General features: G+C 43.2%; 1 protein-coding gene across 1 annotated transcript in view; it reads right to left on the bottom strand.

Moving 5' to 3' along the window:
* Nucleotides 1-13,032: 13,032 nt before the first annotated feature.
* Nucleotides 13,033-15,266, bottom strand: part of gda (guanine deaminase) — a 38,083-nt gene continuing 35,849 nt past the window's right edge. The window contains exons 11-14 of the mRNA XM_061980565.2: nucleotides 14,641-14,787; nucleotides 13,741-13,859; nucleotides 13,641-13,668; nucleotides 13,033-13,553 (exon numbers count right to left, since the gene is read on the bottom strand). Coding sequence (XP_061836549.1) covers nucleotides 13,489-13,553; nucleotides 13,641-13,668; nucleotides 13,741-13,859; nucleotides 14,641-14,787 — 359 coding nt within the window. The 3' untranslated portion in view covers nucleotides 13,033-13,488. The remainder of the gene's footprint in view (nucleotides 13,554-13,640; nucleotides 13,669-13,740; nucleotides 13,860-14,640; nucleotides 14,788-15,266) is intronic.

The following is a 15,266-nucleotide window of genomic DNA, read 5'->3' as shown; positions in this document are numbered from 1 at the left end:
TTCCGCCCGAATGCAGCTGAGATAGGCTCCAACACCCCCCGCGACACCGAACGGGACAAGCGGTAGAAAATGGATGGATGGATGGATGTATTTAGTGATTGGAAAATTATACTATTGTAATGATTTCTTATAATCAGGGAGGATATGTTCGGAAAAGAAAGCATACATTAACTGAATGAATGAATGATTTTATTAAAGTTTCACATGTGTCAGTATTCCACAAACATATTTGTGTCTTCACCACAAAAACACAAAAAAGTGCTCAATCGTACACTAATTTCACAAAAAATTATCACAATTTTAGAAGCTACTGAGGAAAATATAATTATTATTTTATAAAGGAGGTACAAAAACATGAAAAGTAAGTTCAGGCGGTCTACGTATGTGTTCCGTTACTACGACGGCGTTGTAAGTGGAATTCAAATGTAATGTCCATACATTTGACTGGTACTGTAAATTAAAGCATCATTTTTAACAGTGGCAGAGTCAGTGTTGTTGTTGTGGAGCTCCAATAAGGCACCCTAGTACAGTACATTATAGCATTGTTTGTGTTTAAGCACACAGGAAATTCTTTGCAGGCAGGGAAGACCACGATCAAAAGTGTTAAATATGTTTTAGATAATAAAAAAATCTCAATTGAGGCACAAAACGATTATCGAGCTGTTCTACATAACCTACCTGCACCTTTCTTTTTGTACAGTATTAATAATTTATGGGAAGGACCGCCTGTATAAAACACGTAGAGGTATGTAAATATTGTTATGTCCTCATCCTCGCGCTCGACCTCCTCCAGCCGCATGAAAAGGTACTCTAGAGAAGTAGAGGCCAGGACAATAAACATGGTGTTCTACAACAACCAACTAATCTCAGTGGCAACGTAGCAAGACCGGAACAGGCCCACCCAAGGCTGAGACTGAGCAAAACTGGAAGAGCATCTGGGAGAAGGAGTCATCACACAACACCAACGCCCAATGGCTGGCAGACTTACAAGCCGAGCACAGCGACGTCCCAGAACAAGAACCAGTAGTCAAAACAGCGGCAATTATCCGAGCAGGCGTGTCCAACATGAAGAGCTGGACAGCACCATGACATGATTTACATTTACTGGCTTAAGAAGCTAACTGCACTCCATTAACGGCTGGCAACACAAATGAACACGGCTGCTAACGTCAAGACAAACTCAGGGCATTCAATCGATCGCAACTTGACTGTTTGGTTTGTCTTAGAAGACGTTTCGCCTCTCATCCAAGTAGGCTTCATCAGTTCATGTTCCTAGACTTAGATTGGTCAGATCCCACCTCCCCGGAGTGTAAATAATCAAATGTAAATAATCAAATGTATATACTTGTTCTTATGCTTTCTGAGCTCACTATGGTCACCGCTCGCTGTACATATCCTACCAAGTGAGACCTAAACTGTTACAAAGTCCATTTCTCAGATGATATAATTGTTGATGACTTTCCTGGATTGCCTTGGTGGAACCTGCCGGTGCCACGACTGTCCCTGTGGCTTGTCCTTGGACTTCAGTGGGTCTTTGGCCTATTCGGGCGGTTTTGGGGTGGAGGGAGTCTGTGGTGGGGTGGCATGGCGGTCTTGGGGGGGGGTTGCGCCTTGGTGGCAGCGGGTTGGTGGTGCTCTGGGGGAGTAGGGTCTCTCTTGCAGGGGATTGCGTGAGGCTTTTACCAGTTTAGTCACAAATCTATGCCTTTCTGAGTTTTGAACAAAGCAGTTATCTAGAATAAACCCAGTTGTTGTTTCAGTACCTTTGCAGGTATCCCTATATTTATTGAAGTGTTTGTGGCTGTTTTATGTATATATAGGGTACATTACATGGGGGTGTGGCCATTGTTGCACAATAGCGCCTTGCTTCTGTGTCGGCATGATGAGACCAGTTCGTTGCGCTTGTTTAAAGTGGACATGCTGGGGTGGTATATAATAAAAACATTTTCTTTCAGGCACAGGTTACATCTTTTAGCTGCACTGTTGTATGGTGAGCTAGATGCGACAATTCGCCATGTAAGGATGTGATCAATTTTATTGTCTTTAAGAGTCCATATGTATTTACTCAGCTCTGTGAAGTTGTTGAGTTGGGGCCTACAAAATGATGCTGTGTGATTGTTATAACAGGTTTTAAAGGTGTTTTCTGTGAGTCCAATGTAAGTCTCTGTTTTAGTTGTCCTTGCGGGTGACGCTGACTTGGTAAACAACAGATGTTCTTAAGCAATTCCCGCTGAGTGGGCAGATAATCCTTTGTCTGCAATTGCAGCTATCTGTGGAGTTAGAGTCGTTCGCGGTTGCTTGTCTGTGAGTGCTCAGTATCTTTTTGTTGTGTGAGTCAATGGTTTGTTTGATATTCATCATGCAGCTGTAGCTAAGTTTCAAGATGTCCATGTTGAATATCTCCTGAGTACATGTATTTAGGGGAAGTGCTTGTCAATGAGTGCGAGGAATTTGTGTCCAATGTTCATGCTGACATTTTTGCTGAATGGGGGGTTGTACCAGAGTATGTTGTCCCGTTACCTGTTTTTTCTTGTTTTAGTTGCTGACGGGTCGTATTGGAGGGTGAATTGGTATCCACTTTCGTTGAGTGCTTTCTGGTATGGAGGTGTTGCTTGGTTGAATGATTCCCTGTCTGATGACAGGGCTGACAGTCTCCTGTTGATGCCGGCTGGGATGTTCCTGGTTGTGACAGGCGGGTGGTTGCTGTCGCGGTGTACATATTGTAATGCGGTGTCGGGCTTTGTAAATGGCCGGTAAGTGTTATTGTTCAGGTTGATTGTTACATCCAGGAAGTTTACAGTGTGTTTGTTTGCCTCAATTGTGATCCTCAGTCCGTTGTTTTTGAAGATGCGGCATATTTATTTTTTGATGTTTTCCAAAGCTCTCGCTCTGGCATTGGAAACGGCAAGTCCGTCGTCTCTGTATAGTCCAATGTTTACACCTAATTTTGTGAGTTGCGAGAGGAGGAAGCTTCCTACTAGTTTGCATGTTTCAGCCCCGTCATAACTTCCCATTGTTACGTCGAATGGTCCAGTGGTCTTTTGCCAAGGTTGCTTTTAGTACGTGAGTATTGAGTTCTTTGCATGGTTTATGATATTCCTTTCGTCCATGATGATGTTGTCGTATTTTGAGGCAAAATCCAGTGCATTCCAAAATGAAAATAGCTAAAGTTGTACAGATTTATACAACTGGAGACAAACACCAGTGTACAAATTATAGACCTGTTTTTTTACTTTCACAATTTTAAGAAATTATTGAAAAATTGTTTAATATCAGATTGGACAAATTCATAAACAAACATAGAACACTGGCAGAGAACCAATACGGTAATATTTAATCATCGATGGCTTTAATCAAAATAGGGGCGGGGATTACCAACACAATAGATGGTGCGGCAAGGTTTTTGATCCAACTTAAGTATTTGAGACAATTAATCACAATATTTTAATTTAAAAAATAAAACGGTGTGGAATCAGTGGATTGGTATTGAACTGTGTAAGAAGCTACTTCACCAACAGGAAGTAATAGGTGAAGTGAGGTGAAAATACGTCAACGGCGCTAAATATTTCCTGGGGTGCACCACAAGGGTCTACACTGGGACCAAAATTGTTCACTCTTTACATAAACTACATTTGTAAAGTTACAAACTACTTAAAGTTAGTATTATTATGGACGATACAACTGTGTTTTGTTCAGGAGAGAACACACGGAAGCTAAAACAAATAAAAGAAATTAAGAAATTAAAAAGATGGTTGGACAAAAACAGACTGAATCTCAGTAAAACTAAAATAATGTTATTTGGTAACAGTCGAAGGGAAAGTCAAACACAAATAGATGGAGTAGATATGGAAAGGGTAAAAAAACCTGCTAATTTTGGGTGTAATAATACAAAACCCAAAACCAGTGAAATTGGCACGTTGTGTAAAAATAAAAACAGAATACAATGATTTACAAATCCCTTTCAAACTATATTCAATTGAATAGACTGCAAAGACAAGATACTTAACGTTCAAACTTAAAAACGTTGTTATTTTTTGCAAAATTAGCTCATTTGGAATTTGATGCCTGCAACATGTTTAAAAAAGGCTGGCACAAGTGGCAAACAAGACTGAAAAAGTTGAGGAATTCTCATCAAACACTTATTTATTATTATTATTAACCTTTATTTAACCAGGTAAAATCCCATTGAGATCAAAGATCTATTTTCCAAGGGAGACCTGGCCAAGAGGGCAGCAGGAAGGTTACATTAAAAACAGTAAACAAATACATAAAACATCACATTTACAACATTAAAACTTGCTCACATGACACATGTGCATACAGACAAGGTAGACTGCAGTCCTTTCACAGAAGTTTTAAACTCATTCAACGTAACTAGCGTTTGAAGTTTAATATTCGATTGTAGGTTATTCCATGCTTTCGGTGCTGAAAACCTAAATGCTTTCTTGCCCAGTTCAGTTCTTACTTTGGGGACGACAAATTGCAGAACATTCATTGAACGAAGATTGTGACTTCCTTGTTTCTTTGTTAAAAGACAAGACAGATAAGATGGAGTGATACCCAGAATGGTTTTGTAGATGAAAACATACCAATGATTGAGGCGTCGAGCACATAAAGATGTCCAGTTAACCATTGAGTATAACACACAATGGTGAGTAAGGGGAGCGCAGTTGGTGATGAATCTCAGTGCCCCGTGGTACACACTATCCAGCTTGTGGAGACAACCAGCAGTAGCATTCATGTACAACACATCTCCATAGTCAATAACAGGTAAAAAGGTTGTTTCCACCAATTTATGTTTCACAGTAAAAGAAAATGTATTATATTATTTGGAACATCCCACAGGTGACCAGGCTCATTGGGAACAGGTAGGTGCCATGATTGGGTATACAAGCAGCTTCCATGAAATGCTCAGTCATTCACAAACAAGGATGGGGCAAGGGTCAACACTTTGTGAACAAATGTGTGAGCAAATTGTCCAACAGTTTAAGAACAACATTTCTCAATGAGCTATTGCAAGGAATTTAGGGATTTCACCATCTATGGTCCGTAATATCATCAAAAGGTTCAGAGAATCTGGAGAAATCACTGCATGTAAGCGATGATATTACGGACCTACGATCCCTCAGGCGGCACTGAATCAAAAAGTGACACCAGTGTGTAAAGGACATCACCACATGGGCTCAGGAACACTTCAGAAAACCACTGTCAGTAACTACAATTGGTCACTACATCTGTAAGTGCAAGTTAAAACTCTACTATGCAAAGTGAAAGCCATTTATCAACAACACCCAGAAACGCAGCCGGCTTCGCTGGGCCCGAGCTCATCTAAGATGGACTGAAGCAAAGTGGAAAAGTGTTCTTTGGTCTGAAGAGTCCACATTTGAAATTGTTTTAGGAAACTGTGGACGTTGTGTCCTGAATGGGAAGAATGGGAAATAATTCCACCTGAAAAGCTTCAAAAATTGGTGTCCTCAGTTCCCAAACGTTTACTGAGTGTTGTTAAAAGGAAAGGCCATGTAATATAGTGGTAAAAATGCCCCTGTGCCAACTTTTTTGCAATGTGTTTGTGACGACCGGAGCGCATGGTGATGCGGGGTTTCGTTCTCCCAGGATGCAACGGACTTCGGACACAGCGTGAAGGTAAAAGAAATGATTTATTTACGGAATAACTCAGAAGAAACAAAGAAAAGGGTGCTCATAGCACATAAGGTAAAACTAAGAAAGACTAGCGTGGGAGCTAGCGAGTAACCGAACCTAGCGTGGAAGCTAACAGGTACAGATCCAGAACAAAAGTCGTCAACTGTTGCATGAAAACAAATTACGAAGCAAGAACGAATGACAGGGAGGACAGGCTTAAATAATAATGTCAGTGATGACAAACAGGTGCGTGTCGGGAACAAATGCGGCAGGTGAAAATAATAAGCAGCCATGGCAACAAACTCAGGTGTACAGAACAGGCACTCAAGGAGTCCAAAACTAACCAAAAACACAAGTATCTTGAAAACGTAAATAAAAAATATGATCCGGGCAGCGGATCATAACAGTACCCCCCCCTTAAGGGACAGATTCCAGATGTCCCCTAGAAAAACTAAAACCCCCCCAACTATAACAAAGTTCAAGAGTCAAGGGAGGGTGGAGGGAGGATTTGGCAGAGGGTCGCCAGGTCACATGTCCTCGAATCCACCGGGGACGAGTCAGGCGGCGGCGGCGAATGGAACGCCGCTGCCGGAGGCGAGGCGGGCGACCACGGAAAGGCCACATTTGTGGCTGCCGAGAAGGTGGGCGTGAGTGGCGCCAGAAGTTCAGCAGCCGGAGAGTTCTGCGACTACGTCTCGGGTGTCGCTGCTGTTTGCGCCACTGGCGTCCATACTCTAACCTCCGAGAGCGCCGCTTGCGCCGCCAGACCACCCGAGGTCGCTGAGACGACGATGAGGGCGAGGAAGGTGGCGGCGCCCTGGAAAAGTCCAACGGAGACGAGGAGAGAGCAGACGTCGCCGTGGAAGCAGGAGGAGTCGTCGTCGCCGTGGAAGCAGGAGGAGTCGTCGTCGCCGTGGAAACAGGAAGCGTCGTCGTCGCCGTGGAAACAGGAAGCGTTGTCGTCGATGTGGAAACAGGAAGCGTCGTCGTCGCGTGGGCGGAGCCAGAGACGGAGCAGGGGGCTCGTCTGTCGGCGTGGGCGGAGCCAGAGGCGGAGCAGGCGGCTCGTCTGTCGGCGTGGGCGGAGCCAGAGGAGGAGCAGGCGGCTCGTCTGTCGGCGTGGGCGGAGCCAGAGGCGGAGCAGGCAACGGAGTATCTGCGAGTGGTGGATGTCTCAGCTGGGCTGCTGGGTTGGCCGTAGGGGGAATCATCACCTGCAGCGCGGTGAGAATACTTCCCAGCTGTCTCTCCAAAGCATCAAGGCGGGCATCTTGGCGTTCCGCCATGGCGTTGACGCAAGCCCCAAGAACGCCAAACTGTTCCTCCTGTTGTCCAAGTTGTTTGGACTGTTGGTGCAATGCCCTTTTTACTGGGTCGGTCTCTACGGGGTCTCGTGTGCTTTGCAGCGCTGGAGCAGGAGGTGGAGAGGATGGAGTTTGTAGGACCACCAGGGTTGATGGTGGCGTCAGAGTGGCAGGCGTCCGGGCTGTCGTTGTCGTTGCCGTGGAAACAGGTGCTGGTGCGGAAACCAGACTTGGAGTCGGTGCTGGTGTGGGAACCAGACTTGGAGCAGGTGCTGGGCGTGACTTTGGCGGAGGTGGCCTGGCCGGGGGTTGCGGCTTAGCATGCCGAAGGTCTGGTGGCGGAGGCCGGCATGGAGTTTTGGGCTTGGCTGGACGCAGCTGTGACCGCCCACTAGCAAAGCACCCAGTACTAGCCCTCTCCTCAAGAAGCGGATCCCAGACGCGTTTTGTGCAGTCTGGAACAGTCTGTAGGGGTGGTAGGGAGGAGGTGAGGAGGTGGGTAGGCTCCTCCCCTTTTGATTGTCCAAATTGTCTATTCTGCTCTTCAATAGTGGACTGTAGGGACGACCAGGAGGGAGAAAACAGAGGAGTGGGCGGAGCTTGAGCCATAGGGGGTGGGGCCAAAGTAATTGGGGGCTGAGCTTGAAAGTCAGAATGTGACTGGGACTGACTAGACTTATATTTAAAAAAAATGTCCTGATAATGCTTAATCTTAGAATTAAAGTCATTTGTAAATGGCTGACAGAAAGAATGAACCGAATGTAAAAAAATGTCTTTGTCTATTACGTCATCAGAAATAGACGAGAGCGCGTCATCAGGGGGCGTGTCGTTACGGGGCGCCAATGGGATGACGTCATAGCTGCAGTCCCAGTGATTGACAGGCCAGTCGGATAACTCTTTGGAAAAGTGATCAGAATAATTACCAAATATTTGAGGAGGGGAATCCTGGGCTGCTTGTTGGTGGCTGTGTTCCGGAGGGAAGAATTGCGGGGGTGGCGCGTCTCTGTCGCGAGCTGAAGCCGTTTTGTGCGACTTCCGCCTTCGCTGACGCGTGCGAGCGGGCTGAGAGCGGACCTCCCCGGGCCAGATGGAGTCGATCGGGACCAGAACACCTCCCGGTCCCCAAATCATCTCGTCATCTGGATTGCAGCGGAGCGTCTCTGCCTCCATCGCTCGGAGGACCATCCACGCACCTTCATCTACCTCCGTCAAGCCCGTCGCGAGAGAACTACTTCTTGCTTGCTTCGTACTGTGACGACCGGAGCGCATGGTGATGCGGGGTTTCGTTCTCCCAGGATGCAACGGACTTCGGACACAGGGTGAAGGTAAAAGAAATGATTTATTTACGGAATAACTCAGAAGAAACAAAGAAAAGGGTGCTCATAGCACATAAGGTAAAACTAAGAAAGACTAGCGTGGGAGCTAGCGAGTAACCGAACCTAGCGTGGAAGCTAACAGGTACAGATCCAGAACAAAAGTCGTCAACTGTTGCATGAAAACAAACTACGAAGCAAGAACGAATGACAGGGAGGACAGGCTTAAATAATAATGTCAGTGATGACAAACAGGTGCGTGTCGGGAACAAACGCGGCAGGTGAAAATAATAAGCAGCCATGGCAACAAACTCAGGTGTACAAAACAGGCACTCAAGGAGTCCAAAACTAACCAAAAACACAAGTATCTTGAAAACGTAAACAAAAAATATGATCCGGGCAGCGGATCATAACAGTGTTGCTGCCATTATATTCTAAGTTAATGATTATTTGCAAAAAATAAATTAAGTTTCTCAGTTCAAACATTAAATATCTTGTCTTGAAGTCTATTCAATTGAATATAAGGATCCTTATATAAGGATATAAGGATTTTCAAATCATTGCATTCTGTTTTTATTTACGAATTACACAACGTGCAAACTTCACTGGTTTTGGGTTTTGTAGATGATAAAATGAACTGGAAAAAGCTCATAAAAATATACAACATAAAGTAGCAAGTAATATTTCAATAATAAAGCAAAATATGTATAGGACAACAAAATACCTTCATATTCTCTATAGCTCGCTAGTGTTACCATATCAAGTTATTGTGCAGAAATATGGGGAAATAATTACAAAAGTACACTTCATTCATCAACCGTGTTACAAAAAATATCAATTACAAAAATAATACACTAGGGACTAGACTCTCACATTATTAACCGTACCCACTCGCCATCCATTGCACCAGTCACCCTGGTGGGGATCCCTACATCTGCGGTCCCTTCCAAGGTTTCTCGTTTCCATTTTTTCTTTTTTCTTGCCCTGATGTGGGATCTGAGCCGAGGATGTTGTTGTGTCTTGTGCAGCCCTTTGAGACATTTGTGATTAAAGGCTGTAAAGGTCAACTTTGATTGATTGATTTTGTTGGATAGAGAACATACCACCCCTTTACTTATTAAATCAAACACATTGAAATTCAAAGATTTGGTGCATTTGCAAACAGCTAAAATTATGCACAAAACTAACTACAACCTGCTACCCAAGAATGTACAACAATTCTTCTCAACAAAAGAGGAGCAATATAAACTGAGAGGAAAATGTAATTTAAAACACTTGTATGCACGTACAACATTTAAAACCTTTAGCTGATCAGTATGTGGAATTAAATTATGGAGTGGATTAAAAAACAATGTACTAAAATGATAGAGTTTAAGAAACTATTTAAAATCAGTGTTTACAGAGTACAAAGAAGAATAATCATGATAAACATTTTGAACTTATTGAAAAGGAAGATAATGTCAAATCGTAGTATCTTTGTGTCTTAGAGTAGTTCCTGACAAGGCCCCAGGCAGTTGCATTACCCACTCCATAGCCATGGTTGTAGGTCTGCAACAAAGAGGTCTGCATTGCTGCATTCCTCTGTGTTAATTTGTTTTATTTATTATCATTTAGTTTGGTCACATTCACCTGCTTGTGTCTCGACCACAGCTGGCGCAATGTCCGCTGAATTTTCTTGTTCAACCCAACAGAACAATAATCAAATATGCTGATGATTCAGTAATTGTTAGTTTGCTAAAGGGAGATGGAAACAGCCACGGCCAAATTATTGATGAATTTGTACGCTAGTGTGATGAGTCTTACCTCCAGCTCAACTTATCAAAAACAAAAGACATGCTGATCGACTTTAGGAAGAGAGCCCATGTGAACCAGCCAACTATAATTAAAAACCAGGTCAGCGAATATGTGCACGAGTATAAATAACTTGGGACTATAACTGATGAACGAAAAGGCTCACCAACGTTTATACTGTCTGAGAAAACTGTCTCATTTTAATGTTGACAAGACCGTCATGATCATGTTATACCGCGCTTTTATAGAATCTGTTTTGTCCTTCTCCCTTTCATTCATTCATGTATTTATTTGACAGGGACAGTACAATTAATAATTGCTACCCATAGGTAACCGATGTCAAAGTACATAAGACTTGAAGCCACAGGCTAATTTGCAACCCTTGTCCCTGTTAGGCTTTTAAAAAAATATGAGAGAAGTGTAAAACACATACAAACGGATTAAGACAAGTACAAAATAAAAATACAATAAAATAATTGGGCCCTATTTGTCCATACCAATACCAGTTATTTTCCTTAAGCCACTTTTTGAGTTTTGTGGAGAAAAGTTTAATGTCCGACTGTGACTTTAACTCCAGTGGCAAAGAGTTGTCTCATGGTTCAGTCAACTGTCTCTAAAGGAAATTAAATCCCTAAATCAAATTGTTAAAGTGTCAGGTAAATTAATTGGTAAGTCTCAGTTGTCTCCAGCAACCCTCTACAACAACCAGGTAGTGAGGATAGCTTCCTCCATTTTAACTGATGTATCTCCCTACCTACAAAGAAATGTTCAGCTTCTCCCATCTGGACGGAGGTTTTTAGTCCCAAGAGGCAAAACAAAACGGATAACATGCTACTGTTTTAGGCTAGCTCTGTGGCTCTCTTATGTTACACCTAAAACTCCCGGATTCAGACACTCGGCACCATCTAATAAGTACGGCGGCTTCCGGCAACCCCCAGCCAGCGGTCCAGGGCACAGATAGCAGTCCCATCAAAATTTCCGCGGGAATTTTCTAGTTAAACTTGTGACTTCTCGCGGACCTGACTGAAGAGGGATACCCCTGATTTAGATGGTAACTGGCTGTCCAGCTTTGGACGCGTAAACACGCTGAAGACCTGTGTGTATGTTAGTTTATATGAGAGATTTGAAGATACATGGCTATGACTATACAACACAAGCTGATCCTTCTCCAGAGTCCCCACTTTGCTGAGTCGGGCCACTTTCAGTCAATGCACAGATGTGAAAACAGAATACACAAGTTCTCCTCCATTGCTGTCGTAGGACAGCGTGCCACATTTTCACGGACAATTTCAACACGGTATTAAGTAGAGGTGTCCGATACTGGCTTTTTTGCCGATATCCGATATTCCGATATTCCAACTCTTAATTACCGATTCCGATATCAACCGATACCGATATATACAGTCGTGGAATTAACACATTATTATGCCTAATTTTGTTGTGATGCCCCGCTGGATGCATTAAGGTTTTCCAAAATAAATCAACTCAAGTAATGGAAAAAAATGCCAACATGGCACTGCCATATTTTTATTGAAGTCACAAAGTGCATTATTTTTTTTAACATGCCTCAAAACAGCAGCTTGGAATTTGGGTCATGCTCTCCCTGAGAGAGCATGAGGAGGTTGAGGTGGGCGGGGGGCAGTGTTCAGGTGGGGGACTAGGAGGTAGCGGGGGTGTATATTGTAGCATCCCGGAAGAGTTAGTGCTGCAAGGGGTTCTGGGTATTTGTTCTGTTGTGTTTATGTTGTGTTACGGTGCGGATGTTCTCCCGAAATGTGTTTGTCATTCTTGTTTGGTGTGGGTTCACAGTGTGGCGCATATTTGTAACAGTGTTAAAGTTGTTTATAAGGCCACCCTCAGTGTGACCTGTATGGCTGTTGACCAAGTATGCATCGCATTAACTAGTGTGTGTGAAAAGTCGTAGATATTATGTGATTGGGCCGGCACGCAAAAGCAGTGCCTTTAAGGTTTATTGGCCCTCTGTACTTCTCCCTACGTCTGTGTACCACTCGTACAGGGGCGTTTTAAAAAGTCATAAATTTTACTTTTTGAAACCGATAATTTCCGATATTACATTTTAAACCATTTATCGGCCGATAATATCGGCAGTCCGATAATATCGGACATCTCTAGTATTAAGTACTGTTCAGTTTGTCATAGAAGACGTTGGGCCTCACATCCGAGCAGGCTTCCTCAGTTTATGGCTTGAGTTGGTTAGATCTAGTTTGGTCTCAGACTAGATCTGTCTATAACGGGAACTGATGCAGCCCTGCTGGGATGACTTCTCCTAAGTACAAGGGTGGCATGGGTGTGTGAAGGATCAAGGATGGTGCCGGTGATGATCGTTGAACAAAGACTAATTTACTGAGCATCACATCAGATCCTGACAAATACCTGTGTAGTATCCACCCAAATGATATCTCTCCACCTAGACAACCAGTTCTTATAGACCAATATGATGTCATCTAAGTTTGTAAGGTTCATGGTACTGCAGTTGACTGCATCAAGACCACGTAAAAGCATGCATTTGAGAAACTAAGGGTTCCCTAAGCTTTGAGCTTGGGCCATAACTACATTTTGCCGTGATCTAAACATAGAACATGCGCTCACGGGGATCTAGTTGTTTCCCTGCACAGATTTAGAAGTCATCTCTTGAGGGATGTTTGTTATCGCACATGTGCATGTCACGTTTAATGGCCATACTTTATTACTGGCTGTTTGCTTGCCCCCAAGAATGTATAGACTAAGACAATCTGAAAAAAAACATTTTATATCATAGTATAGTAGATACTACAGGATGGATTGACGCTTTGACAATACGATGACCTGATGAATGAGAACATCCATAGACAACACGGTTATACTATCACAAACAAGACCTAAATGCAAGGTGTTTTCTTTATTTCATTTTCTTACACATTGACCCATACAGAGGAAGAACGCAAAGACATACAATTTAAATGTGAAATGTCTATTCAGTGATCTTTCGTAAAATAGATTTTATTTCCTAACATTAACTGGAAATCTCTTCATGGAATTTCCACAGCTTCTGGTAATTACACACCATCAAGTATTTGGATTTTGATGGTACCCCCATCACACATGGCAACAGTTTTGATTTGAGTTGAGATTTAAAATAAAACAATGTGCCTTTGAAATCTGAAACCAAACAGTGACAGTATTTCAAGTGCACCAGATAGAAGAAACAAACGCGGCTGTTACCAGAACGGTCCTTACAGTTACAGTACACAGAGTCTGCAATTGAGAGAAATGTCTCACAATTGCGATAATACCCGACAGCCTCATTGTGACTAAATTTTTTTACAATATGACTCATTTCAAGCATTGTGACTCGAATGTTATACAATATGACTAATTTCAGAACAAATGCAATTCAAGCAACATTTCCAGGAATGCCATGGATCTTCCAGGCATTGGATCTACTCGGGCAACGGCACCACTTTCCTTCCAGCCACATAAACTTCTACTATGTTGCGGTCGTCACCTGCATGACACCAACCAAACCATTACGACGGTGATGCGCGGCAGACTCAAGAACGGTTTGGAATCAGACTCAGAAATAGTCACTTACCTAAATTCAAGAACTTTTCCAGATAAATCTGTAAAGTAAAGTGGTGATATATCAGTTAGATTTAGATTTTGCAACCAAATAGATCCCCTTTCAAACATACCTCAGGCTTCTCAGACTGCATCAAGTCAATGGGCCCACCAGGAACTGCTACATTCACTCTCAGTGCGTCAAAGTCTTTGCCCACCTCAAAATTTCCAATTTGGTCATCAAGAGACAACGCTGCAGACAAAGCACATATTGACAAAAAGACTACTTCACATCCTTATACTGGAGATCTATATCAGGGGTGTCCAAACTACAACCCGGCGCCTTCAATTTGGCCCGCCAGACGGCACGAGTTCAACAAGCAATCTGGCAAGGCAGTGTGTTAACATATTATGTAAAAATACACCTTAATGTGGGTGACTCAGCCCAGTGACCATGAAGCATAGTTTCTGGTAAATAAGTGCACCGCATTCACTTATTTATGACCCAATCCAAACAACCTTCCGTAGTCATGGCGCAGAAAAAACAATCAACCAGCACAAAAGGTCAACACATATGGTCACACATAACACATCCTGCTCACTGAACTTTGTGGATATTATACAAAAAAACAACCTATCACCATAAAAAAAGCAAAGTTACACCTATTCAAATCCATTGCAAGGCATGATGGGAAAAATGCAAAATGCAAGCCCTTTCGACAATTATCCATGTTTGGGGCAAATTTCAGCTGCTTGATATTTCTGACTGATTACAAAATTTTAAGGAGGTTGTCAGAAAGGTAAACAAGGTAAAAGGTGAAATTTCACATACTCTGACTGTTCAATTATTAATTACATATGCATTATATTATTACAATATACACACACAGACACACACACATATATACACATTTTTTTAGCCCAATGCGGCCCCCCCCTCAAAAAGTTTGGACACCCCGGATCTAGAGCCTAATACCTTAACCCATCAAAGATATTCAGCAGCATGATTACAAGGGGTCTACTTTGGGTGATACCTTGGCTGCCTCCGAGTGTAGCCAGTCTGAACACCTCCTCAAAGGTGAGCGTCTCATAGTGTGGGTCCTGGACGGTCAAGATTTTAGACGTGTCTATGGCTCTCCTCACAGCATCCAGCATGGAGGCAGAGTAGCCACCCGCCACGTCTGTCACAGGAGGCATCAGAAGGATCAAATAAATCAATCGAGGCCCAATCACGCTCAGGTGCAACATACGTGGATTGGAGTGCGCAGAGGTCTGTTTGCGCTCGCAATATGTTCCCAATCAGAAAGAAGGGGATTTGCTGCCCCCAAGTGTCATTGCGCTCATAGAAAAAGACACATTGCAAGCGCAAACAGAGTCTGCAACAAAAGGCGCAGACTGGTTTTTGGCACTGTTTTTACGTAATAGTAGGGTTCACAAAAAGTTCACAGAATACCACAACAGGGCAGTGCGCGCGACGATCGAAGCTCTGATAACGGCATTCCGCGCGAAGTAGGCTACGCACAGTACGCCGGAGTCTTGTGAGCAGCATTGACCACTCATCATCCTGTCATCCCACAGGTGTGTTTGGTCCTCATCATGCTGGAAAACTGATACGTGGCTTACTTTCCCAAGCGAGGACATCATGCGCCGCTTCAGAATG

This window comes from Nerophis lumbriciformis, linkage group LG20 (assembly GCF_033978685.3).
Source record: "Nerophis lumbriciformis linkage group LG20, RoL_Nlum_v2.1, whole genome shotgun sequence".
NCBI lineage: Eukaryota > Metazoa > Chordata > Actinopteri > Syngnathiformes > Syngnathidae > Nerophis > Nerophis lumbriciformis.
The sequence above is the reverse complement of the archived record's forward strand: the minus strand, read 5'-3'. Positions and strand labels throughout refer to the sequence as shown.